Source organism: Tupaia chinensis, unplaced genomic scaffold (assembly GCF_000334495.1).
Source record: "Tupaia chinensis unplaced genomic scaffold, TupChi_1.0 Scaffold000366_1, whole genome shotgun sequence".
Lineage (NCBI taxonomy): Eukaryota > Metazoa > Chordata > Mammalia > Scandentia > Tupaiidae > Tupaia > Tupaia belangeri.
In genome coordinates this window covers 3,844,373-3,871,642 of record NW_006159863.1, presented here as the reverse complement: position 1 = coordinate 3,871,642, position 27,270 = coordinate 3,844,373, and the positions used below count along the sequence as shown (strand labels likewise).

General features: G+C 42.4%; 1 protein-coding gene and 1 pseudogene across 4 annotated transcripts in view; both read left to right on the top strand.

Annotated features, from left to right (window-relative positions):
- Positions 1-520: 520 nt before the first annotated feature.
- The window catches only part of DOCK5 (dedicator of cytokinesis 5), a gene marked incomplete at its 3' end in the record, with an annotated part of 171,854 nt that continues 145,104 nt past the window's right edge, over positions 521-27,270 (top strand). For 3 of the 4 annotated variants that reach the window (XM_014589651.1, XM_027773738.1, XM_014589650.1), the window contains 1 exon segment: positions 521-599. In XM_014589651.1, the coding sequence (XP_014445137.1) occupies positions 531-599 (69 nt within the window). 4 annotated transcript variants of the gene reach the window in all.
- On the top strand, positions 8,007-8,455 carry LOC102493554 (mitochondrial import inner membrane translocase subunit TIM14 pseudogene; annotated as a pseudogene).

Sequence of the window (27,270 nt, the reverse complement as noted above, 5' to 3'; positions counted from 1 at the left end):
GGTAGAAAGGACTCACAAGTGACCTTGTGCCCACCAAATACTATACTGGGGAAGCCAAGCGATGGCTCCTCTATAGCCTAGAGGTCATATGCTCAGTGGTGTTGTAGGTTTTCTGTTACCTGATGACCGTCAGGACCCCACAGTATATATTCTCCTTAGAGCCTGGTTTATTCTTTCACAATGCTTATTATAATTTAATTACATAGTTATTTCCATGATTATATATTTAATGTCATTCTCCCTTCTTACTAGACTATTAAATTCCTGGGGATAGGGACCATGCCTGTGTGTTTTGTCACCATGTCACCAGTTGCTCACACACCCCGTAGGATACATAGTAGACAACCGATGAACGTTTACTGGGTGGAGGAGATAGGAGTTTATCCTCCACTTTAGGATGGGTTCTTCCCATGAAATCATGAAAGGGAGGGTGGTTGGGTAAATCATTTGCTAACCCCTGAGAGGTGCCCTGGATGGCATGTGTTCTGACTCCCCTCTTTTACTCTCATTTCCAGCGATCTATAACTACAATGCTTCTCAAGATGTGGAGCTCTCCTTGCAGATCGGCGACACTGTGCACATCCTGGAGATGTACGAGGGTAAGTCTGGATGGCCTCTGCCAGACTGGGGTGAAGGAAGAGACAGTGGAAGTAACTTATTCATAAAACACTTTGAGTAAATGCCAGCATGCTTCCCGAAGCAGTAAACATTCAGGAAGCACTTAGGTGATACAGTTTTGTACTGGGAGTGATTTCAAAGCAGCCAGCCCAGCTGAATCCACGAGTGCAGACATGCACAGACACCAGAGTGGAAGCACCTGGCCGCGTGCAGGGTGCTGCTGACCCCCAGCTGCCAGATCAGCCGCAGGGCAGGCTCGCGAGGAGATTCTTGGGACGTTGGGCTGGCAGTTCTCGACTCAACGCTGAAGGTTGGCACACTTGGGGACAAATGAGAGAGAGGCTTTCTGATTGTTGCTGAGGTTCTGTCAGAGAATTAGGTCAGGACTGTGTCAGATACAAAAGGCCTGCCCATGTATTTCCTCCAGCCAGGCCCCACTGTAGTTAAACGGTGAGTGAGCTGTAGGGCAATACTTAGGGACAGCCTGTTTGTCTGCACTACCCTGCCCCACTTCACCCCAGGCTTCTAGCTTCAACTCAAGTTCTCTTAAGTCCTAGAAGGAAGCCCCCTCCATTTATCACATTGCTTTTTTTCCTTAGGGCACATGTGCTCAGAGAGAACGGTGGGAGGGAAAGTGAGAAAATACCCCCCTCGGGGGATAACTACACTGTAGTCCCTTCTCCTCCATTTCCCCCCCAGGATCTTGGGCGCACACATGCCCAGCATGAGTTTCAAGCCACTGGGTATTGGACTCAAACCATGGTTGGCCATGTGGGAGTCCAATGATGTAACCACCATGCCATGGCCCCAATCACATTTCCAATCAAAACTCCCACAGCACCACAAAAGTGTATTCAGTCAAAGAAGTTGAGTATCAAAGCACAGAACAACCTTAAAGTTGGGGTAGGAAGGAGGTGGGAAGCTGGGCAGACTTTTCTCTTAGAATGAGGCTTGTTAGAACAGGAACTCTGCATTTGCAGGCTCTGACTCCACCCCTTTCCCTTATAGAAGTTTATGAGGGCGGAATGGCAAAGATGGTCATCTAGAATCCCATGCGGGTTCCTAGGATAGGACAGGATGTTACAGGTTGAGAAAGATGAATTGGGAAACCAGGAGGAAAGAAAGAACGGCAGAAACGTTAAGTCATCTGCCCGGTTGCACAAAAGACTGCCCTTACTCCTGCCTTCCTTCAGATTTTGGTAGAGGGCTGGAGTTTTGCACTATCTTTTTCCCATCTATGCAATTCAGTGTAATCGTATAGTTCCCCGAGGCAGCGAGAAGACAGAGAGGGCTACGTGAACTCTTCCCATTCCATTTTCTCACTACCACTCTCCTCCTTACCATTCCAGGCCCAGATAAACATCAGTGCTTACTTACCAAGACACTAGGGACAATCAGCTTCTCTTTGAGGACTCCTTTGCTTGTGAAACCGGTCCCCTCAAACCTCGTGAGGTCCTAGTCTTTGTTGGGGGCAGGACAGATGAATCCACCCTGTTTAGTCTATTTGGATTCAGGCGTTCCCATTATGCAGATAAAAATCACATGTTCCATTTCTGTAACTCTTCCATGTGGACTCGGAAAGAATGTATATATAAGGATCTTTGGGGATGAAAATGATCATTAGCTTCCAATTTCTTACTGATTGTTTTCAAATGTTTTTGTATGGTAACTTCTTTCCCCATTTACTACTACTGATGGAACTATGTTAAGTCTTTTGCCATGGCTGTGTTTTTTCTACGTCTCTTTACAGTAATAGCAGTTGTTTGCTTTATACATTCTGGGTCCTCTTTTTAGGTGCCTACCGTTTTAGAATTGTTGTGTTAAACAATTCCAACTTTTAATTTCTGTTAGCCTTTATCATTATCTTCATCTGTAGTAATGCTTTATGCCTAATTCTTTTTGTGTGAAATTATAACCAACTCACTAAATGTCCCTGGTCTCTGATTTTTTGTCCTCCTGGCTTCATAGGGCTGCCAGTAGTACTGCTCAGCTTCTCAAGACACTTAAGAATCTTGCCTTAAATCAGAAATCTCCTAGAAGGGGATCGCTGGACTCCCATGTAGTCAACCATGGTTCAAGTCTCAGACCCGGTGGCTTAAACTCAAATCAGGCATGTGTGCATGCATGCTCAAGATCCTGAGAAGAGAATGAAAGGGAAGGGATTGTGGTATGGCCATCTCCCTTGGGGGAGGGGGCTGATTTCTTGCTTTCTGTCTTTCTGGTGAATGCACATGCCCCATAGCAACCCCCCACCCCCCCAAAAAAAAAGATAAAGAAATTGCCTAGAAGGGATAGCAGCTCCAAATGCTGGGCTGTCTTTGGGGTTTTGGTCTTTTTCCAATCTTGATCTGCTAATTTTTCAGTGCCATCTTAACTCTTGTATGCGTGCACACACTAGGGTGTTTCATAAAGCTTTTCTAATTGTCCTGCAGAATTTGGGAGTAAAAAGTAGAGAGTTGATCCACCTTAAAGTAGATGAAGTCTTTTTGTTGTTGTTGAAAGTTTTTGTCATGAGTGCATTCACCAGAAAGAGACAAAGACAGTGAGAAAGTGAGAAATCACCTCCCCCAGAGGGGACAGCCTCCCCCTATCCCCTCTTCATTCTCCTCCTGGGATTTTGGGCTTGCACACATGCCTGGTGTGATTTTTCAATCCTCCAGGTCTGGGACATGAACCAAGGTCGGCCATGTGGGAGTTCAGCACCTTAGCCACCCCACCATTTTTTGGCCCCAAAGTATAAGCCTTTAAAATACATTCCTAAAATTATTTTTTTCATTTTTATGTGACTGCAGCATATTTTTTCAAGTAATTAAGAATTTTGTTTGGAGGTGGCAGGTGGTATGGTGGTTAAAGCACTGGACTCCCACATGGTCGACTGTGGTTTGAGTCCTGGACCTTGCGGCTTGCTTTCTCACTTTCTCTCTCTCTTTGTCTTTCTCTGGTCAAATAAAAAATAATAATAATAAATAAAATAATTTTTAAAAAGAATTTTGTTCTCGGGAGTCATATTATTTTAAGTATACCCACTATTTATACTTTAACAAGCAGTCTTCCTAGTCAGTCAACGAACGTTGCTAAAGGTAGCTCTAGGTAGGACCAAGCTAAGGCAGTCTCTGAGCTTAGTCGACTAAACAGAAACACAGACTCACAAACATACTCAGTTCAGATACCACAGACTTGAGTCTAGAACCCATAGAGCTTCTAGAATACTACAAGTCACACAACAGTAGGCTTACAGGAAGTGTTGTCTCAAATGACAATCCTACAAAAAACTTAGTTTTTCAATGTTGCATCTTCTGTGTGATGTAAATTGCTACCATATGGGGAGTCTTCAGAAGCTCATGGGAAATGCCCATTAGGAAACACCCGTGCATGCAGTTCAAAATTTTTGACCAATATGAACTGATGCCTGTAATTTCATTTTCCACAGACTTTTTGAAGTCCCCCACTTACAATATTTGCTGTGTCAGCCATAGAATTCTTTCATCTCACAGAAGAATGTCAGCGCCTGTTCTTTGGAATTAGTCACATGTCAAGGTGTGAATGGGGAGATTCAGAACATGAGCCCACATCAGGAAGTTACCAAGTTCATTAGCCGTCACGTGACATGTCAGCTTTACAGAGAGATTATGTGGGGTTATATTTGTAAAATAGTGCTTATTTTATGGGATTAATTAAAAAAAAAAAAAAAAAAAAAAAAACAGAACTTGCTTTGCCAGATGCCCAGAGATAGGTTCTCCTATCTGCTAAGTACTCAGAGTTCTTGGCTGGATTCTCAAATTCTTTTATTATTTTGGGCAGTTGAGGACTAAGCAGGGCAGGAGTGCTTTGCGAACATTAAACACAACGGAAATGCTGAGTAATAACTTGTGTTCTAGCCCTCCTCCCTCCTCCCCTCTTCGCTTTAAAAAATAAACCAAATGGTAACACCCACAGTACTGTCTGGCGGAATGTCAGGGTGAGGCTGGCACCGTTTCATGGCCTGGGGGGTTGCATTTTTCAGCTTCCTGTCAGAGCTGACTCCTGGGGCTCTCCCTCTGCACACTCTGCCCCACCTCGCCTTTGAGATACGTGCATACCAGATCCCTGTGTGCCTTTCCGGTGTGTACATAAGTTCACTCAGACATGAAAATTTCTCTGCCCACAACCCACAACTGAATACCACTGAGGACGCTGCGCTTTCCTGTCCTGTAGCCAAATGAATGCTTTCCCAAGAGTGGGAGCTCCTTCAAGGCCAAGCTGATTCTAGGATGTCCCACAAATACCAACATTTACAGTCCTCCAGCCCCTTATGTAAAACAGTGTGGTGTCTGCATATAGTGTATACTCATCCCTCTGTACTTTATATCTAGATTACTTGTGATACCTATACATACACGTGCTGTCTAAGTAGTTGTTACACTATATGTATTTTTTTTATGTCCGGGGACACATGCACTTGTCAGGGAGAAAGAGTGAGAAAGCAACCCTCCTCCCATGGGGTATGGCTATCACAATCCCTTCTCCCCCATCTCTTCATCCCCTCAGGATTTTGGGTACTCATTCACACACATGTACCTGGCATGCTTCTCAGTTCACTGGGTCTAAGACTTTGTCCACGTAGTTGGCCATGTGGGGTCCAGGCACCTCAAGCACCATGTCACTGGTTGACCAATACATTTTTTTAAAAATGTTATTGCACCAACTGGTGGTGTGGTATTTAAGGCATTGGACTCCTACATGACTGACTGCAGTTCGATTCTCAGACCTGGCGGCTGGCTTTCTCCCTCTCCCTCTCTGTCTCTCTCTCTCTGGTCAAATTGAAGAATAATAAATAAATGAATTTATTTATTTATTTATTATTTTGGGAGAGGTTTTTGCTATAGTGCGTGTGTGCTCACTGGAAAGACAGAGAAAAAGAGAGACAGAAAGCGAGAAATCACCCCCCAGCAGGGATGGCCACGCTGCAATCCCTTCTCCATTCTCTCAGGATCTTGGGCATGCACGCAGCTGTTCCTGGCGTGGGTTTAAGCCACCGGGTCCAGGACTCGAACTGCAGTCAATTATATGGGAGTCCAGTGACATAATCATTACGCCAACTGCTGGTCCCAAATGAATACATTTATATAATTCTAAAACTTTAAAAATGTTATCATTATTGTTATTATTTAGACAGGATCTTAGTATGTTGCAGTCCTTCTGTCTCAGCCTCCTCAGCAGCTAGGACTGCAGGTGCATGCCCCCATGCCTGGAGTTCAGGGTGGGCCAAAATCAAACCCAGATTTCTCATGTGACCAAACCTCCTAAGTAGCAATGCCAGCCAGCATGCACTACCAAGACTGAGCCTCTTCATATTTTTTTTATTGTTATATTTTTTAAAATCCACAATAGATGCAAGCACACCCACGTGAAAATGAGTCTAAAAGGGAGATGAGCACCTCCATGCCCTGGTCCCCTTTCTTTCTTCCTCTAGTCTGTTGCATCTTGGTCACTCACACATGTGGCCGGCACGTTTTAGGTGAACCAGGCTGGGGATTTGAAAAGCGGTCACCACCTGGGCTCTGATTTTTCTTGAATAGTGCCCTACTGCTGTGCTCTGGAGCTTTTCTATGATCTCTGATAGAAATTTGTGTCCGCCATAGAGATGAAATTTACCACCATGTACTTTGTCCTAATGGTACCTACTGCCCTCTGCACCTACTCATAATGGCTTGCTCTATGAAAACGAGATTCATAGCATGCTCACAGGCTGCCTGGGTGACCCAGCACTGATGTGCCGTTCATGTGATGCTAGAATCATGCCGAAAATCGCCGACTGGCTTCTCCAGGCAAACTGCACACACTGGGTGTGCCCCTGATCTTGACTGACTGGAAGAAAGGGGGTGCTGGGATGGAAGGTTACCCTGTGAGACCCTGTTGAGAATGCTTGGATCCTGGGCACCCACACCTACGCCTGGCAGTCAGGAGCTCTCCTGTCTGTGATTCACCAAGTGCCAGTCACAAGTGGTTTCAGGCCCTGCGTCTCCTGTCCCTTCAGTTCTGGTTTTGTGTGTTTAATTCATGTCCCTTGACTAACTCTTTTTTTTCAGCTCCATAATCCACTGGTGAGCTCAGGAGAAAGGGGAGGTAGTAGTGGTGATTTCTAGGATTAAACACAAGACAGTCGGTCCTTCTTAGAACTAACAAAATGATGGGGCTAGCAGGTGGTAGGTATAGTGGTCAAGGTGCTGGACTTCCACGTGGCCAACCATGGTTCGAGTCCTGGACTTGGTGGTTAAAACTCATGCTGAGCATGTGTGCATCCGTGGCCAGAATCCCAGGAGAAGAGTTAAAAAGACAGGATTGCAACATGGCCATCTTCTCTGGGAGGTGATTTCTCGCTTTCTGTCTGTCTCTCTCTCTAGTAAGCTCATGTGCCCTATAGCAAAAATTCCTCTCAAATCAGACAGATGGACAAGCAAACAAAAATGAACAAAATGAGATAAGATCTCAAAGATGATCCAAGTTTTAAAGAAGCAGGCACTGCACAAAGTTTTATATTATTGTAGAGCAGTTTGTAAAGACTGAAAAGATAGCACAAGTGTTGAGACTTGAACCAGAAGAAATGGGCAACCCTGAAATGTTAAAGGAAATAAAAGAAGCATTTGTACATGCATAGGAAGTCCTCAATGTATCCATGTGGTTTTTTTCTATATAGAATGAGACCATTTTTTTCCCCCAATTGTCAGAGGGTGCATGAGAGAGAGAGAACAAGAGAGTGAGAGAGAGAGAGAGAGAGAGAGAGAACAAGAGAGAGAGAGAGAGAGAGAGAGAGAGAGCGCAAACACACACTGCCCCGTGGAGCATGGTCATACCCTTCTCCTCCATTTCTCCCTCTTGTTGGAATTTCGGGCATGCATGCACATGTGCCCAGTGTGTTTTTCAAGCCACTGGGGTTGGGATTTGAACTGGGACCAAGATTTGAACCAGTTGGTCACATGGGATCTGGCTCCCTTAGCCAGTGGGCCACATGGCTGGCTCAAGGCCAGTTTTAAAATGCACTTTAGGGGAGCAGCAGATGGTGTAATGTTACATCACTGGACTCCCATGTAGTTGACCATGATTTGAGTCCTGGACCTAGCAGCTTGAAACTCAGGCCAGACGTGTGTGTGTGTGTGTCCAAAATCCCAGGAAGACAATAGAGGAGAAGGGATTGAGGCATAGCCACCCGCCCCTGGGTGGTGATTTCTTACTTTCTGTCTCTCTGTCTCTGTCTCTTCAGTGAGCGCATGCACCCTATAGCAAAAATCTCTCTTAAAAAATGCACTTTAAGCGGAAAATCTACTCCCTCATAATATGAAAAGGATTGAGGTAGAGCGCCTGGGCTCAGGGTTGGGGCTCCAGGGCTGGGGCTTCGGGCTGGTGGCTGTGTTACGTTTCTTTCCAGTAAAAAGACGTGAGTTGGTGGCTGCGGCCTCTGGGCTGGGATGAACCGCGCTCGTGGTGGAGGCAGGGAAGCCAAGCCGGAGCCATGGCCAGTACAGTGGTAGCAGTTGGACTGACCATTGCTGATGCTGGATTTGCAGGTCGTTACGTTTTGCAAGCTATGAAGCGTATGGAGCCGCAAGTAAAACAAGTTTTTCGAAATCTACTGAAATCTGCCTTCAGTGGTGGCTATTACAGAGGTGGATTTGAACCCAAAATGTCAAAACAGGAAGCAGCATTAATATTAGGTGTAAGCCCTACCACTAATAAAGGAAAAATAAGAGACGTTCATTGACAAATTATGCTTTTAAATCATCCAGACATAGGAGGATCTCCTTATATAGCAGCCAAAATCGATGAAGCTAAAGATTTACAAGGTCAAGCAAAGAAATGAATTAAATGTATGATTTTAAGCTCATATTAGTGTATGTATGTGAGTATCAACTTTTAAAAAAAATATTTAATTCCATTTGTTGCTAATTATTTTTAAATTTTGACTAGAGAGAAGCAAGGAGAGAGAGAAAGGGAAAGCGAGAAAGCAAGCCTCCAGGTCTGGAACTTGAACCGTGGTCGGCCATGTGGGAATCCAGCGCTCTTAACCACCATGCCACCTGCCGGCCCCAGAGTATCAACTTTTTATTATAAAATGCCTCAAAGCTGCAGTTTAAAAAAAAAAAAAAAAAGAAAGAAAGAAATTGGATTATGACTTGAACTGAACATGTTTTTAAGTCTGTTTATTTTGAGAGTGAGATACATGTAGAGAGAGACAAGCATTCTCAACAGGGTCTCACACGGTAACCTCCCACCCCCTGTTCCCCCATCCTTTCCAGCCAGCCAAGATCAGGGGCGCACATGTCTGGTGTGTACAGTTTGCTTGGAGAAGCCAGCCTGAGATTTCCACATAGATCCAGCATCGCATGAGCAGCACGTCACTGCTGGGCCACCAAGGCAGCCTGTGAGCTGTATGTGTTTTGAATCTCATCTTTACTGAGCAGGCCTTTGTGAGTAGGTGCAGAGGGCAGTGTTAGGATGGGGAAGTTACATGGTGATGAATTTCATCTCTGTGGCTGACACAACTCTTTTTTTTTGGAGAGGTTTTGGCTATAGGGCACGTTCACTCGCCAGAAAGACAGAGAAAGACAGACAAGAGAGCGAGAAATTACCCCCCAGGGAGGATGGCCACGCCGCAATCCCTTCTCCTCCATTCTCCTCTCAGGATCCTGGGCTTGCATGCACACACGCCTGGCGTGAGTTTAAGCCACCGGTCCGGGACTCGAACCGCAGTCAACTACATGGGAGTCCAGCAACATAGCCATTATACCAACTGCTGGTCCTGACACAACTCTCTTTCAATGGCATAAAAGAGAAGAATGTGTTGGAAGATTTTTTTTCAAGCAGAGGTTTCATAATCACCTTTCGGAGATGCAGTACTGGGAATTCTGTATTGGACCATACGATATAGTACAGAATCGAACTTTTGGAGAATGTCTGATTGAGGAAGATGAATTGTCACAATCTGTTCTATGAAACAAGGAATTTAGTAGTCTTGAAATCTTTGTATCATTTCTCCTTTTCACTTGACCCTTTCTCTTTTCAGCCAAACATGTCTAATGCCCATAAGCCAAGTGAAAGACAGAAGCAATCAAAATTGATTTTGAAAAGCAGTTCTTAGCCCAGTCATGGTGGCATGGCTTGCTAAGACACTGAGTGATCAGTGTCTGGTGGCACAGGCTGGGATCACATGGGAAACCCAGTTCAATTCCCCATCTAACCAAAGGGCAGGGTACTATGCCATGTGCCTGTAATCCCAGCAATTTGAGGAGGCTGAAACAGGAGGACTGGGAGTTCAAGACTTACCTGGGCAACATAGGGAGACCTATCTAAAAAGAAAAAAGTTCCTAATGGCATATGCAAAAGTTTATTAGGTATAAGATACATACAATAGGGCCTTTACGTATTAATATTTGTAACTTGTGTTTACTTTTGTTACCCTAATAGTCAAAATCATTTAAATTTTTTTGTAATTGAGAATCCTTGTTGTCACCATGACCTAGTTATAGAAACAACTGCCTTCCTCAAGCACAAATGGCAGTGAGCCCAACAGCTTGGATTTTATTATAAGTACTGCACGCGAACATTTTGACATTAGCTTGAAAGCAAATTAGGCCATGCGGCATTTTGTTGAGTGTGCTTGGTCACTTCCCACATCTGTTTGACCTTTACCTTAAGTACAGCTTGTCAGCTACCACCGCTGGGGACATATGTTCCCGAGATGTGTTTTTCAAAAGATGCTAGTGGCAAGTAGGAGTGTGTTATGAGAAAAACTAATTGCAAAGTGGAGCTGGCTACTCTGATTTAATTTAAAAAAAGAGAGAGAGAGAATGTCTTTCCCTCTATCTCCTTTTGAGACTCATTGAAATAGGCTTCAAAAGTTCCATCTTTATAATGTATGTTATTTATGCATAGACATAAACAGAATCTACTAGTGTGGAGATCATAACTCATTGTTGATGGTATTCAAAACTCCATCATAGGGAACCAGCAGTTGGCGTAATGACTATGTTGCTGGACTCCCATGTAGTCGACTGTGGTTCGCTTCCTAGACCCGGTGGCTTAAAACTCAAGCCGGGCACGTGTGCATGCGTGCCCGAGATCCCAAGAGGAGAATGGAGGAGAAGGGATTGTGGCGTGACCATCTCCCCCTGGGGGGTGATTTCTCGCTTTCTGTCTCTATGTCTCTCTCTGTTTGTCTGGTGAGCGCACACGCCCTATAGCAAAAACCTCCCCCCCCCAAAAAAAAACCCCCAAAACTTCATCATACACTTTTACTTGGAATTGACCCATTTGAACACCTGCTCATGCACCTACGGGAGAAAGCTTAGCCTGGAAACAAAGCTGTTTTGGGGATTGCTCTGGAGGAATAATGTTCCTATGAGTTTTATTTCTCTAGGATTTTATTTTTAGGTTTTTGCTATAGGGCGCATGTGCTCACTAAAGAGAGACAGGGAAATCACCCCCTCAGGGTGGATGGCCATGCCACAACCCCTTCTCCTCTGGTCTCCTCTCAGGACTTTGGGCACACATGCACAAGGACACAGTGTGATTTTCAAGCCACCAGGACCAGGACTCGAATCATGGTCAGCCATGTGGGAGTTCAGTGTCTCAATCACCATGCCATTTGCTGGCTCCTTATGTGTCTAGGTTTTGATGTCTAGGAGATCTTAGTAGAACCAAGGGATTAACCTAACGGAACAGGCTCCTCCTTATTCCCATCCCCCCCATACATACCTTCTCATGGCTGTTTAATACCCCTCATTGCAGGTCATTCCTGTTATCTCATGTGAAACCTTTATTAAAAATGCCTGAGGGGCATATGTCATTAGGAAATAATATATTAAAGCAACAATGAGATACTGCTACTTACCAATTAGAAGGGCCAAAATCCAAAACATTAACACCACCAAATGCTGGCAAGAATGTGGAGCAGCAGGAACGCTCATTCATGGCTAGTGAGGATGCAAAACTGTGCTGTTCCTTTGGAAGACAGCTTGATGGTTTCTTACAAAACTGAACATCTCTTGCCATACTTGCAGCAATCTTATTCCTTGATATTTATCCAAAGGAGTTGGAAACTTATGTGCACCACATAAAACCTGTACACTGTTATTTGTAGCAGCTTTGTGCGTAATTGCCCAAACTCACAAGCAAGATGTCCTTCAGGAGATGAATGGGTAAATAAATTGTAGTACATCAGACAATGGATATTACTCAGTGCTAAAAATAGATGAGTTATCAAGTCATAAAAGGCATGGAGGAAACTTAAGTGAATATTGCTGCATGAAAGATGCCAATCTGAAAAGGCTACATGCTATATGAATCCAACTGGAAAAGGCAAAACTTTGGATCAGTGTTTACTAGAGGTTGGGAAAGAAGGAGATATGGATAGCCAGAGTGCAGAGGATTTTTAGGGCAGTGAGACTATTCTATATGCTAATTTTTCCAACCCATAGAGACAACACCAAGAGTGAGCCCAATGCAAAGTATGGACCTTCGTTTGTAATTAACTTTCAGGGTAGTTGTGTCGTTTGTAATAAATGACTCTGGCCTCGCAAGGGATATTGCAAATGCAGTGGGTGAAGCACCTATGGAGGCAGGGAGCTCTGGGAAATCTCTGTACTTTCCTCTCAGTTTTGTCATAGGCCTAAAACTGCTCTAAAAACGTGAAAGTATTTAAAAACATTTTAAGAACCATACGAGGGGGAGCCAGCTGGGGGCATGGTGGTAAAGGCAGCTGGATTCCACATGATCAACTTTGTAATTCAAGTCCTGGACCCAGTGGCTTGAAAATCACACCAGGCACATATGCGTGCATGCCCAAAGTCCTAAGAGGAGAATGGAAGGCAAAAGGATTATGGCATGGCCATTCCCCCAGGAATGATTTCTCACCTTCTTGCTCTCTCTTTCTTGTCTCTCTCCAGCAAACCCAGCATGTGCCCTATAGCAAAAATACAAAACAAAAAACTAAACAAACAAAAAAGCATATAAGGAAACTTCTGAAATCATAATATTAATTGTAGAATCTCTCTTTTTTTTTTAAAGAATTACTTTATTTAACTTCATTTATTTATTTATTTTAATTTGACCAGAGAGAAACTGAGTGAGCAAGTGAGTGAGTGAGAGAGAGAGAGAGAGAGAGAGAGAGAGAGAAAGGAAGTAAGAAAGCAAGTTGCCAGGTCTGGGACTCGAACTGTGGTTGGCCATTGTGGGAGTCCAGCGCCCTTAACCACCATGCCACCTGCTGGCCCTGAGTGGCCCTATTTTATTCAGTCTGTGGCATTAAATCATTCCATGCATGCCTGTGATCCTGGCCACAGAGACTGGGGTTGGATCATGGCCCGAAGACCCTGTTGGGTATGCTTGTCTCTCTTTTTATCTTTCAAAGAAATAAAATAAATAAATGAACTTTAAAATAAATGGGCCTCAGAGTTGGCAGGTGCGTGGTGGTTAAGGCTTTGGACTCCCACCTGGCTGACCACAGTTCAAGTCCCAGACCTGGTAGCTTGAAAATCACACCAAGCACGTGTGCATGCATGCCCAAAATCCCAATAGGAGAATAGCGGAGAAGGGATTGCAGGGTGGCCATCCTCGCTGCGGGGTTATTTCTTACTTTCTCTTTCACTGTCTCTCTGTCTCTATCCAGCAAGCACACATGCCCTATGGCAAAAATCCTTAAAAAAAAAAAAAAAAGGCCTCATTAAATAAATCTAGATTCTTCTTTGATTATTGATTCCTTGCTCACTTGTACACTTATCTCATCCATCTTGTAAACTCCTAGTGATAAGAAAACGAATGTAAGAATGATTTGAGCACATCCATGGCTCTGATTGATAAAACTACATGCTGCACCCATCATTTTCAGCTTTCTTGAACTGGGTGAATAGGTTGAAAAATGCATCATGAAAGAGGGACGTTAGACTTGCAGCAGAAGGAGTTATTGTTGGCAGAATTACTTTGCTTTAAAAAGAAAGAAACAACAAAAAAACCACATCTAGAAGATAGAAAGGGAATTGGCAAACCAGAGTGGTGGTGTTGAACAGACCAGAGGAAATGTTTTTTCCCTCTTCTCACTAAGCTTTGAGGTGTCTGTGCAGGCACAACATGGTTTCCTGGTTTTGCAGCGGGCATGTGGATATGTCATCTCTCTATTCTGTCGACTGATTTTGCCCAGTTCCTCTCCCACCCCCACTGTCTGAGCCAGGTCCCTCTGCTTGTCTAAGGAGGTATTCGCTGGTTGAAAATAAAAGCCTCCGACATCACCATCTGTTGCAGGCATCGGAAGAAACCTAAGCACTTTCAGCAATGGAGTTAGATTTTACAGGATAACAAGATTTTTTTTTTTAAGTAATAGAATGTTTTTATGGAAAGAAATTTAAGAGATGGAACCTTTAATTACTTCAAACTGGCAGTGGAATAAATTGAATAAATAGCTCTGGGGAGAGCTGGTTAGTATGGAGCCAGGACAGAGTACCAGACCCTTGAGTTCAGACAAGTTTTCTTTTTTTTCTTTTTAGGTTTTTGCCATAGAACACGTGCGCTTGCTGGAGAGAGACAGAGAGAAGGAACGTGAGAAATTTTCCCCCCATGTCTTCTCCTCTATTCCTCTCTCAGAATTGTAGGAACACAACGTACACACACCTGGCATGTGATTTTCAGACCCCTGGGTCTGAAAATCATGGTGGAATCGCAGTCGACCATGTGGGAGTCCAGGGCCTTAATCATCACACCATCTCCTCGCCCCTAGATGAGCATTTTCTTTTTTTGTTGAGAATTTTTTGCTATAGGATGCATGTACTCATTGGAAAGACAGACAGAAAGGGAGAAATCACCCCCTCCCCAGGGGGGATGGCCATACCACAATCCCTTCTCCTCCTATCTCTGCGGATTTTGGGCTCACACGCACACACACACACCCAGTGTGAATTTTAAACCACTAGATCCAGGACTCAACTGCGGTCAACTATGTGAGGGTCCAGTGACGTAACCATTACGCCATCCGCTGGCCCCTAGACAAGCTGTTTTATAAAGAAGCGGAGCTCTTTTCTGGATGTTCTGGTCTCCCAGGCAGGGTGCTTTGGTCCTGGGCATGGGATCCCAACAGTCAAATTGTGTCTTGTAGGTGCACAATCCATTGCACATTCCTTGCACAGGTTGCTAGTTTAAGGAGACTTTGTCTCTATCAGCAGTCAAGTACCTGCTGGGTGCCAGGCACTGCAAAGGACAGGTCCTCTTTTTGTTCATGAAAGGAATGAAACGAAAGTTGGAAGCCATATCTCTCTGTTTTCCCACTTGGCTACTATAGTGGAGCATCTACATTTAATACTGGTGGGATTCTGTGGGTAAGCTCCCCTCCCCTGGGTGACGGGGTGTTGAGCAAGTATTCTCTCTGCCGTCTCCCCAGCATGACTGTGGAGGCAGCTGGAGCAGAGGAAAGGGTGGTGGCGTCTGCCGTCTCCCCAGCATGACTGTGGAGGCATCTGGAACAGAGGAGAGGGTGATGAATGCAAGTTAGGAGACTTGTATTTGCCTCCCCAGCTTAGCTAGCAAGTTGCTGTTTGACTTTGGACAAGCCTTTGGGGTTCCTTGTCTGAGTTTCCTTTCTTTTCAGTAAGGGTATCAGATTTATGTGAGCTCTGAGTTCCCTTGGAATTGAGACCACCAACCTCCACCCCATCTCCCTATCTCAGAGGCTCAGAATGGAGCTAAGATCATTAAACCAGAAGAATGATTTGTCTCACAAAAAGGGACAAAAGAATTAAATTATCTTTGACTGTCTTTGGGTCCTTTGACTCTCTGCCTTTGAACTGATTTTCAAAAGCCCCAGTGAGATCATCACTGGTTTGGAATGAGGACATCATGAAGCCCAGGGCTTTGGAAGGTGCAGCCTCTGCCCCTCAGTAAGGAGGGATTTCAGACTGAGCTGTTTCTCTGTGGCCCTGGGAGGGGTTTGCCCCCAGCTGTTTCTGCTCATTGGCTTCCCTTAGGGACAAGCCTCTATTTGAGGGCCAGGCCACTGGGGATGGGAAGGCAAGCCACAGCCATGGCAACTCGACAGGTTTACCTGGTCCACAAGAGACGGGACCTTTGACCTTGACCTAATTAGCTGTGTTATATTCAGCAAGCTACCAGACCAGTGTCACTTAAAGGAAGAACAACAGGATTTAGCACCTGCTCCTCCTTTGTGGCCCCCTACCCCCCACACCAGCACGCACATGCATCCACACACACACACACACACACACACACACACACACACACGCACACACCATGAATGTATATAAACAACATCTCCTGATTCTTGCCTTTAATTCCTGGAATCCTGGGAGAGTAAAAATAATGTATTGATCTGTTATTTATGTACGTGGGGGAGAAACGAATTCATCCTGTGATCATCAAATAAGAAATTTTATAGAACGCTCCGTAACTCACACATCTACATGATGCTGTCATTGTTCACAGAAGTCTTCAGCGTCCCCTCAGTGATTGCTTCTGGGTCTTTAGCATATTCATAATGTTCTCCTTTGTGTGCCAGTATTTCCAAGCACTACCATTAAAAGCCCTTCCGTACTTAGTTATTTGTTTACGGATCTATTTGCTTCCTCCTGGAAGACCATGTCTGGCACACTAGTGTTCAATAAATATTCTTATGTATAATGAATGAGTGGCTACATTAGTCATGTAAATCCTCAGCTCAAATGGACCTCCTGTGAGAGAAATCTAAACCACGCCTTCTAAACTAGCTCCATCTCCAGGCAGGTTTTTCACATTATCTCCTCATTCCTTTATAACTGTTAGCTTATTATGTATTTTCCCCTTTCACTATAAAGTAGGATTTAGGGTACGGAGATACTGTATATCTTCCTTTCCTAGCATTTATAACTATTCGTTGATTGAATAAATGAATTCCCAATCTATGATTAAATTTCCGGAAATAACTAGACTCATTTAGAATTCGTTTTAGAGCCTGAATAATAATTAAGGTGAAGGGCCCAGCAGGTGGCATTGTGGTTAAAGGCGCTGGACTCCCACATGGCGACCACGCTGCAAGTCCCAGACCTGGAGGCTTACTTTCTCTCTCTCTCTCTCTCTCTCTCTCTCACTCACTCACTCACTCACTCACACACACACACACACACACACACACAGCACTCACTCTCACTCTCTGGTTAAATTTAAATAAATAAATAAAGTTACATAAAATAATTCTTAATAAATAATTAAGGTGTATGATGTCTTTGCAGAGTTCTAAGGTTTGAATGTATGCCTACTGAAACTCGGGTTGAAATTTGATCCGTAATATGGCAGCGTGGCAGGTAGAGCCTAGGGGAAGGTATTGGATCAAGTGGGCACCAACCTCATGATAGATTCAGTGAGTTCTTGGTAGGTTAGATATTATAAAATGGGGCTCCTGGGGCTGGCAGGTGGCATGGTGGTTAGGGTGCTGACCTCCCACATGGCCGACTACGGTTTGAATCCTGGACCTGGCAGCTTGCTTTCTCACTTCCTCTCTCTCTCACTCTGTCTTTCTTCTGTAGCAAATGAAAAAGAATGATAAAAATAAAATAATTTAAAAATAATGACACATATCTGTGGGTTACAATGTGATTTTTCAGTGCAAGAATACAATGTGTATTGACAACATCAGGGTAATCATTATGTCTGTCTTATCAGCCATTTATCATCACTCAAGAATACGAACATTGAAAATCCTCTTTTTTAGTTACTCTGAGATATACAGTAAATTGTTGACAATATCAGTTCCTTTCCATTTCTTTCCATTTCTATATGAAGTTTCTGTAAATAAATAAATTCATTCATGATGGAGCTTGTGCATGTGTGTGAGAAAGAGAAAAAAGAAAAGAGAGAAATGCTCTCTCCAGAGCTCAGTCACACTGCAGTCCCCTTCTTCCAGTCTCCAACCTCCAGGACCCTGGGCACACACTCCACATGTTTTCAGCAGCCAGACCAGGAGCTCAAACCACAGTCCGTTTGTGGCTTCCAGCTGTAGCTCAGAGGCTGCATCCCCACCAAGTTTTGATGCAGCACGAGACCCTCACTAGAAGCCAAACAGATGCCAAGTGTCATACTTCTTAGACTTCCCAGCCTCAGACTCTTGAGCCAAATAAGCCTATTTTCTTTATCAATCACTCAGTCTCAGATATCCTGTTATAATAACACAGAAGGAACTATTAATAGACGAGGACACATACTATAAAACAGCTTCCAGAGACATAGTTCTGTGATTTTCTTACACATGACTCAAACTTATTTCAAAGGAAATTTCAAACAGTATTTGGTAATAGTTGAGCAGTGCAAATCTATGTTACTTTAAAGTGTTACTTTGTAGACTGACAGTCATTTGATAGTGTAGATTTTCACATTTTTAAGAATTTATATGCAGCAAGGTGCACTTATCTTACATAGACAACACAGTGAGTTTTATCAAATGAACTGAAGCCTGTACCTAACTCTCAAATCAAACTCTGAAACATTTCCCTCACCGCAGAACATTCCTTGGTACCTTTTTCTACACCAGTTTTACCCTAGTAGATAACCTCAGATCTGGTTTATATCACCATGAAATAACCACTGATCTGGTTTAGCTCATCATGAATTAGTTTTACTTTGTAGTCAATTTTGTGTCAGTGGGATTATATGTGTCTATTATATTTGGATTCTTAAACTTTTGTAATGGTTTGAGGTTCACCTATGATAGTGCATGTCAGAGTTCATGGATTGCTGAGTGGTATTCCATTGTGTGGTTATACCACCATGTGTACATCAGTAACACAATTAATGTGCATTTAATGTGTTCTAGTTTTGGTGATTACAAAGAAAGTTTGGGGACCAGCAGATGGCATAAAGGTTATATCTCTAGATACCCATGGAGTCCACCGCAGTTCATGTCCCAGATCCGGTAGCTTAAGACTCAGCCAGGCATGTGTGTGCATGTGTATCCAAAATCTTATGAAGAGAATGGAGGAGAAGGGATTGTGGCATAACCATCCCCACTGGGAGGGTGATCTCTCATTTTCTGTTTCTCTGTCTCTCCAGTGAGCAAATATACCCTATAGCAAAAATCTCTTAGAAAAGAAAGATAAAGTTTGATAAACATTCTCACAAGCATTTTTATAGATGTCTGTTCTTATTTATCTTGGGTAAATACATAGGGTGGAGATATTGCTAGATCCTAGGCTATGTGTGTACTTAACTTGTTGAGAAACTATCAGCAATGTAAGGGAGTTCTAGTTGCTCTAGAACCTTAGCAGTGCTTTGTGTGGTCAAATATTTTTAGCTTTAGCCATTCCAGTGGGTATACAGTAGTATCTCATTGTGTCTTTCTTTTTTTCTTAATTTTGGAATAGGGCACATGGAAAGAGACAGAGAGAGGGGAAAAACAAGAAATCACCATTTAGGGAGGATGACCATGCTGTAGTCCCTTCTTCATACTCCTCTCAGGATCTTAGGCATGAACACACATGTGCCTGGCTTAATTTTCAAGGTACTTAGTCTGAGATTTGAACCACAGTCTGCCATGTGGGAATCCAGTGCCTTAAGCATCACACTGCCTACTGGCCCCAGTGTCTCTCTTTTTTTTTTCCTTTAATCACCATATTCAGTGTGAATCTCCAGGTTTTGACACATGGATACAGTCAAGTAACACAACCACAATCAATCTATGAGCTCCCCAAATTCTCCCAGGCTCCTGTTTGGTCAACCTCACTCCACCCTCAGCACTTGGCATTTACTGATCTGTTCTCTATCCTTATAAATTTGCCCTCACCTAGTTCTGGTTTACCAGGATTTAGCAGCTGTACTTTTAATTTTTAATTCTACCAGTCATAAATGTATGTCATTTTCAAAGTCAAGTCTTTTCTACAAGGTTTATAATGAAAACAGCCATACCTTCTTAACTAATTTCTGAAGAGTTTCAACTCTTTAAGAAATCTTTCAACTCTTTTAGCCAATTTTATGGTATGTATCCATCTTTATTTCTGAATAATTATGCTTTTATTATTTGATATTTTTATTCAGTTTTATTTATTAGCTTCTTACTATGGAAGATAAGAATTTAGTTCTTTTATGCCCCCTACCACGCATTCTCTGTGTCTGTTAGTTCTTAGTAGAGATAACCAGACATAGGTACATAGTATTTTTATTTTTATTTTTTTTAGTATTTGTTTTTTTAGTTGTTATTATTTGGATCAATATGCCTTTGCCTTACAGCACTCAGAGAGATACTTTGATTACATTTCCTTTATTCAGTTATATGTTTTTCTAGAGTTAAGGTTTTCTCTTGGGTAGCTATGGACCTACCTCTGTTTCTTGCTCAAGGTTTCTGACAAGTGTTTTTACTTCTTTCTAATATGTTCAGACCGATGAGATATTTTTTCAGTTTCACTTGGTTTTTTGTTTTGTTTTGTTTTGTTTTCTTAAATTCATTCTTCACGAAATCTTCTGCCCTCCTGTCTTGTTTTGGACTGCTCGGTCTTTCAGTCAGTTACATAGCCCTCTTTCTGAAACCTCCTTTTTTCATCTTAGGGTCAGAAAAATAGGAACTACCTAGGTGTTGCAACAGAGCTGTGGATCAAATGGGTGGATCAAAAGATTAACACCTTTATTATTTTGTCTTATCTTTGTATATGAAAAGTCAAGAGTTCTCACAGATGCTATCAATTCCAGTCCAGCACTGTAGGGTTCAATCTAGTTTTTTTCCCTTTCTGTACTTGTAATCCCTTTCTTGGACAGTAAGAAAACTGACTTTCCATGTTTTTAATACATTTACTTATTTGATTAATTCCCCTATGGGTAACCAGTCTCCCATCTTCATTGCTACACCTTTTCCCACGAGGGTACCCCATCATCTATTCTTTTTCTGATAGCCCATGCCAATCCACCACCCCGTGGGTACCTACCTCATTCTGCTTGGGCTCTGACCTACCATGCCAGTTGGGTCCCTTCCATAGATACCCTCCACCTCCCTTCCCTCACTGCAAATGCCCAGTTGCTCTGCTCTATGTAGGGTGTCAGGACTCTGTTTTGCAGGAAAGGAAACTAAGGGGCCAGGATACCTCTCCCAGTTTCAGCTTCCATTCCTCAAAGTTTTCCTGTTTTCCATCTTCCTCTAGCAAATAATAATATTGTTCACTCAAATGCTTAAGCCCTAGATGGAAATAACCTTTCTATTTAACTTTTCTTCCTCCATTCACTTTGATTTAAAATATTCCCTGATCTTTTTGTCTTGCCGTATGTTCACTACACTCCCCAGTCTCCTCCCTGGTATTCCACCTTCTCCTACATAACACCTCCCTTAACAGTTCATTCTCATATAGCAACCAGTAAGCTCTTTCAGAAGCAGAGGGCATGATGACACTTAAAACCCTCTAATGCTTCCTATCATTCCTAGAATAGGAACCCCAATTCCTCTATGGTGTAAAATACACAGCAGTTAATCCTGGTTACACATTAGCATCACCAGGGGAACTTTTAAGAAGCTCAAAGACTGTGCCCCACGCACATCCAGTTAGATCAGAATATCTGGGGATGTGGCCCAGGTATTTTTTTTTAATTATTGATTTATTATCATTATTTTTAAATTTTAACCAGAGGGAGAAAGAGTAAGCCGCCAGGTTCAGGATTCGAACCGTAGTCAGCCATATGGGAGTCCAGCGCATTAACCACTATGCCACCTGCCAGCCCAAGGTGCTGGTATTTTTAAGAATTCCTTGGCACCCGGAGTTTAGAACCACTCCACCCTCTCACCACCTTCTTGCCTCTTTCCCAACTTTCTCTCTCAAGCTGAGCTCTGGCAAACGTATTTTTCCTTTTGTCTTTGAACTTCAAGCTTATTCTTGCTTTGCAGCTTACTCACTTGATTTGTTGCTGTCTGAAGGTTCCTTTCCCCAGATCTTTTCATGGCTTATTCTTTCCTGCTTCTTAGAGGGAGCTTCCCTTGATCACATGTGAAGTGGTAGCCCATGTCACCAGCCATTCTCTGCCATGTTACTGTCCTTGAGTACTTCTTAGTACGTCATTGTCACAGATCATCTAACTTATTTTTTTGTTTATTTATATTACAGTGTAACCTTTATGGTAACTCTCTCCCTGTGCTACATCCTGCTTAGATTAGTGCCTAATGCATATTTGTCGAATGACTGTTTAGAGAGAAGAGCTGAGGAAGGGATCAGTTAAAGGGAGCTGGAAAGTGCGCAGGAGCCCAAGAGGCATTTGGATAAGTGAGGTGCTTGGGGCAGGTGATAGTCTTGACTGATGGAGAGGAAAAGAAACCAGATGAAGTAAGTAACTTTGATGGTAGAATTAGGAACTCTTGATATTTTCAGATTGGAGTTTACAGGTTATTATTCTGGACTGGAAAGTCTCAAGAAAACAGTGGGAAAATAACCCTTGGCGAAGAATAACTTATGCTCTTCACCTTAGCTGCCTAAATGTACTAAACCACCAGATACAGTGTTTCTTAATACTTGATGCCAAGGAAAATGAGCATTTGCTTTTTCAAGTTCAGCATGGTCATTTTGTATCTTCGGATAGGGGTTATACACACACCACAATTCTAGAGAGGACTTAAGAGATTACAACATTTTTTTCCCCCTAAATGACAGGTTTAGGAAGCATCATTCTGTGCTGAATGACTATACCAAATACTGTTTACAGAAGTATAGACTCATTCTTCTCTGAAAGGGGAGAAAGTCTGTGTTGTGACATCTTGGCATTTTAGGGCATAAAAAGATGAAAATGACTTGGAAAAGACTGAAATATTGTTTCCTCAGCTTGTCTACTCCACGTTTTCCTCAGGTAACGTTGATGACATTCATTCACACAAAGCCATTTTCACATTTTAGCAAAACCAAGCAAGTGTGCACAGACGGTATGGACTCTCGAGATCTGGGAGGAAATATCTAGCTTGGTGGGGTTTTTGTTTGTTTGTTTGTTTTAACACCTGGATCTAACACACTGGCATCCAAAATTGGGGCAGTGTTTTCCTGTTAAAATATTTTTTCTCAACCATACGCCTCAACGCAAGGCACAGTTTTACAGTATCGTATCCCACTCCTTCCTATAGCAAAATCCTTTAAAGTGTTGAACACCACTGGCAGTCTAAAATTTGTGAAAATATTATTGGATCTATGCCAAAAGAAGATAAATTCAGTTTTCTACTTGTAACAGGTACAAACTAGATTATGTGTCTATTTTCTTGATGATTTTATATAGAAAATATTACAGGCAAGTTCTAGAACCTACTGACAGATGCTTGAAGTTTTAATCTACTCACCATCTGTCTATGGTTACCTTACACATGTGTGCTACTTGCAAGTGGGTTTGCTAAGACAAGATCATCACAATAATGCTTCAGTTGACAAGTGAGGAAAGTTACGCAGTGAACTACCTGTGGTCGGTGTTCAGTCTTTATATTTAATATAAAATACCTGTTTATGAACAGATTAAATTATGCAATCCCTCTACAAGATAGAAGGTAGGAAAATACCCATATGTGTGTCTGTTTTTATTGGAATTCTTTTAAAGGAAGTTAAAGCCTTTACATAAAGTATTGGTAAGCAAACCCATAAAATCTTTTTATTGATAGAGGTGTTTTTAGTGTTACCAAGAATTGTGAAAATGGTATTTTATTGTTTGTTTATTTAGATTTTATTTTAGGTGCAATTATTTATACATGTGTTTGCAACAGTTTAAACTTGTAGAATAGTGGTTCTTACCCTGGGAACTCAGAAGAGTGAGAAAGCAAATACAAATGATTTTATAGGGCTAGCTCAGTGTGCTAGTGGTTAAGGGAGCCAGATCCCACATGGCAGACTACAGTTCAACTCCCAGCCCTATAAGTGTGTGCACGTGTGCATGTGTTTGTCTATGTACAAAATCCTGGCAGGATAGAGAAAAGGAGAAGGGATTGCAGTGTGACTATGCCCCATTGTAGGGTGCTTTCTCCCTCTTTCTGTCTTTCTCTGTCTCTGGCAATTAAAAAATAAATAATTTAATATGTACCGTAATTGTGTAAGGTAACTCGTAGATTATGTGTACACACACACACACGAATACACACATATATATGATACAAGGCCATTTTCATTCATGAAAAAACATCTGTTGAGTGACTACAGTATGACAGTTAAAGAGGTTGGGCTGACTTCTATCGTGTTTTCTGTTCTTTCTCCAGAGGAGAAGAGATAAAACTTGGTTGTAACTCAATTTTAAATCTTCTAATTATTAAGCGATTACAGCCAAGAAATGGATCTGGATTTTTTAAGTATAATAAATTAAATATTCGTATTCTATTATATGCTAATTGTCTCTGTGTTCCACCTAGTATAGCTAATAGAACATGTGACTGTATATTGGTAATATCTTCTTATTATCCCAGAAAAAGTAAAGGGTTGTGTGTACTCTTATTCCCTTACAGGTTGGTACAGAGGATATACCCTCCAAAATAAATCTAAAAAGGTATGGCTTATCATTCAGTTTTTATTCCATTTGAAAACTGTCTGCTATCTGGTCCTCTTACCTGCTCTCAGCTGTCTCTAGACTTAGTTTGCTTTCTGTTTGGTTCTTCTTTTGATTTGAAAACAAATGCTCTGACCTGAAAAAGTTGAATTATAGGAGCCAGCAAGTGGCGTGGTGGTTGAGATACTGGATTCCCATATGATCCACCATGGTTTGAGTCCTCGAACCAGCAACTGGGCGGGCACGCTAGGCGTATGTACGTGCGTGTGTGCCCAAAGTCCCAAGAAGAGAATGAAGGAGAGTGGCTTGTGCCATGGCCATCTCCCCGGGGGGTGATTTCTCACTTTCTCTCTCTGTCCCTCTCCAGCATGAGCCACCTGGCAAAAACAATCCAACGAAAAACCTAATTATAACAGTGTAATTCCCATCCATTGTCTTTCCTCCCAGCCAGTTCAAGAAGAAAGTCCTGGAAGACCTTTTGCTCTTTCCCTGAGCTGAGCAGGGGGTTAGTACAACAGCATTGCTCCAAGGGGATCTCCTTTCAGGGAGGGAAAGACCCTCCTTTACTTCAAATGCTGAAATCTCAGAACTGAAGGGTCTTCCTGTTTCCACTTGATTCTTCCTTTATTGTAAAACGGATAAACCAAAGTAGTGGGTTTCAGTCAATTTAGTGATCTATAACCAACATTTTCCAAAAAAAAGGAAAAATAGAGAAAAAAAATGGGATGCAATGGTAAGTACTGTTTCATGAAATCATCTTAGATAATTTTTTAGAGAGATTTTTGTTATAGGGTGCCTGCGTGCGACAGAGACAGAGAGACAGGAAGTGAGAAGTCACCCCTCATGGGGGATGGCCACACCAAAATCCCTTCTCCATTCTACTCTAGGGATTTTGGCATGTTTGCACACGCACCTGGTGTGAGTTTTAAGCCGCCAGGTTTGGGACTGGAGTCGTGGTGGACTGCATGGGAGTCCAGCAACATAATCATTACGTCATCTGCTGGTCCCATTAGATAAATGTTTTTATGATGTTTGTGTCTATTTTAAATTCTATTTTATGTGTTTTGTGTATAGTAGTGAGTTGCCGTAAAAGTACACCTCTTACTATTCATTCATGGGCAGAGTTTGAAAAAGACTGATTTAGATAGTTCCTTTCCCCAGTGCCAAAGCTTCTAACTATCAGGTTAAAGGAAATCTTAATACCCTCTCAGTTTACGTTAGGTCAGGTCAGCATTTTTCTTTTGATACTGCTTGCTGGGGCAACATAGCAGGTCAGCAGTTTCTTTGGAAAGAGCAGCATCAGTGAGGCCTTATTATTTCACCATTAGTTCACATGCCGAATACTGAATCAGGAAAGGGATGGGAAAAACATTGTAAAATTTATCAAGAAGGGAGTTTAAAAAAAAAACAAAAACCAAAAAACTCTTAGTTCTTATTCTTCAAATACAACTTGTCTATGCAGGTAGACTGATGATGGACAGTCCAGGAAAACAGCTTTCTATAAGGCATAGGTTGTTAAAACCTTAGGACTGTTGGGCAGCAGGTATTGTGACAGTTAAGGCACTGGATTTCCAGGATTTACACATGAGCGACCACAGTTCAAATCCCTGACCCGGCAGCTTGAAAATTACATTAGGCACGTGTGCGTACGTGCCCAAAATCCTGAAAGGAGAATGAAGAAGGGATTGCAGCGTGGCCATCCTTCCTGGAGGGTGATTTCTCATTTTCTTTCTGTCTCTCTCCAGGGAGCATGTACTCCCTATGACTAAAACCTAAAAATAAAAAAATTAACAACAACAAAAAAGCCTTAGGACTCCTTTCTCTGTTTTGATACTTCAGTCACACAGCTTAATAATCTAGCAAAATAAAGGAGTGTTTGCTTTTAATGCAAGTATGGACTCCCACAATGTTGACCCTGTGGTCCCTCCCCGATCCCTGATGCTTAATTTTTCTGCCCACAGTTAGATTATTATGCCATGTGCCTTCATTTCCACCTTAATTATTTCCATTTAATCTCTTGCTCACTTTCAATCTCTCTGGGCCTTCCAGTAGGAACCTAGGAGGGCAGACGTGCTGGAGCGACCTGAGAGCAAGACAGGAATGCAGCAGACCCCTTTCTTTGGTGACCCTCAGAGTGCCAGAGAACCTGGTCACAGCTACTCTTACTCTCCTGCTCTGCAGCCCATCACTATTTTATTTTCCCATTATTATGGAAGTGGTAGTTCTTTCCAAGCTTAATTGAGTTAATAGCTTTGATGTTCTGAATCCAATTGAGGATAAGAATACTGCGACCAGCAGGTGGGGTAATGGTTATGTTACTGGACTCCAACGTAGTCAACTGCGGTTGAGTCCTGGACCCGGTAACTTAAAACTCATGCTGGGCATGTGTGCATGCATGCCCAAAATCCCCAGAGGAGAATGGAGGGGAAGGGATTGTGGCATGGCTATGCCACCTGAGGGGGGTGATTTCTCACTTTCTCTCTCTCTCTCGTGAGTACACGTACCCTATAGCAAAAATCTCTCAAGAAAGAGAGAGAGAACTTATGTCACTTAATTCCCAATCTTTTAAAAAAGAGTTAGCAATAAGCCATCCTCAGACAAAATCATGTGAACTTAAGGAACAAATTTTAATTTGATAAATGTCAGTCATACTGAAGCAAGGTCCCAGATGACAGGTCTTTTGCAGAGAATCTGCAGGATGTAAGAATCCTTTCAAGCATAGAAGACCTCGGTTACTAAAGCATCCTGTGATTTTCTAGTAAGTCAGACTCCAGCTAGCTAGCAGTGCCCTGTCGTTTGCTTTGAAAGTAGATGCACAGGGTGTTCTGCCAGCATCTAAATGACGATTTCTGGGTGCATTGAAAAATTTTTAATATTTTTAAAGGACTCGTAAAACCCTTATTTAAGCTTAAAACCTCACTTTTTAGAAGAATGAGTTCAGTAAGAACTTCTTATTGTTCTTGATAATTAGAGAAAAGCTTTATAACTCAATTAAATGATGACATAAACAAGAGCATGCATGTATTCGTTGATTTTTTTTTTTGAGTTAACATATCTTCTTGTGGGAGACCCAGGAAAAATAAAGGGAATGCAATGTCAATTGTCACAAATTATACTCAGCCTTTAACACCCCTTCAATTAAGAGATCCAGCCATTAGGATGGCTCTCGTAATGCAC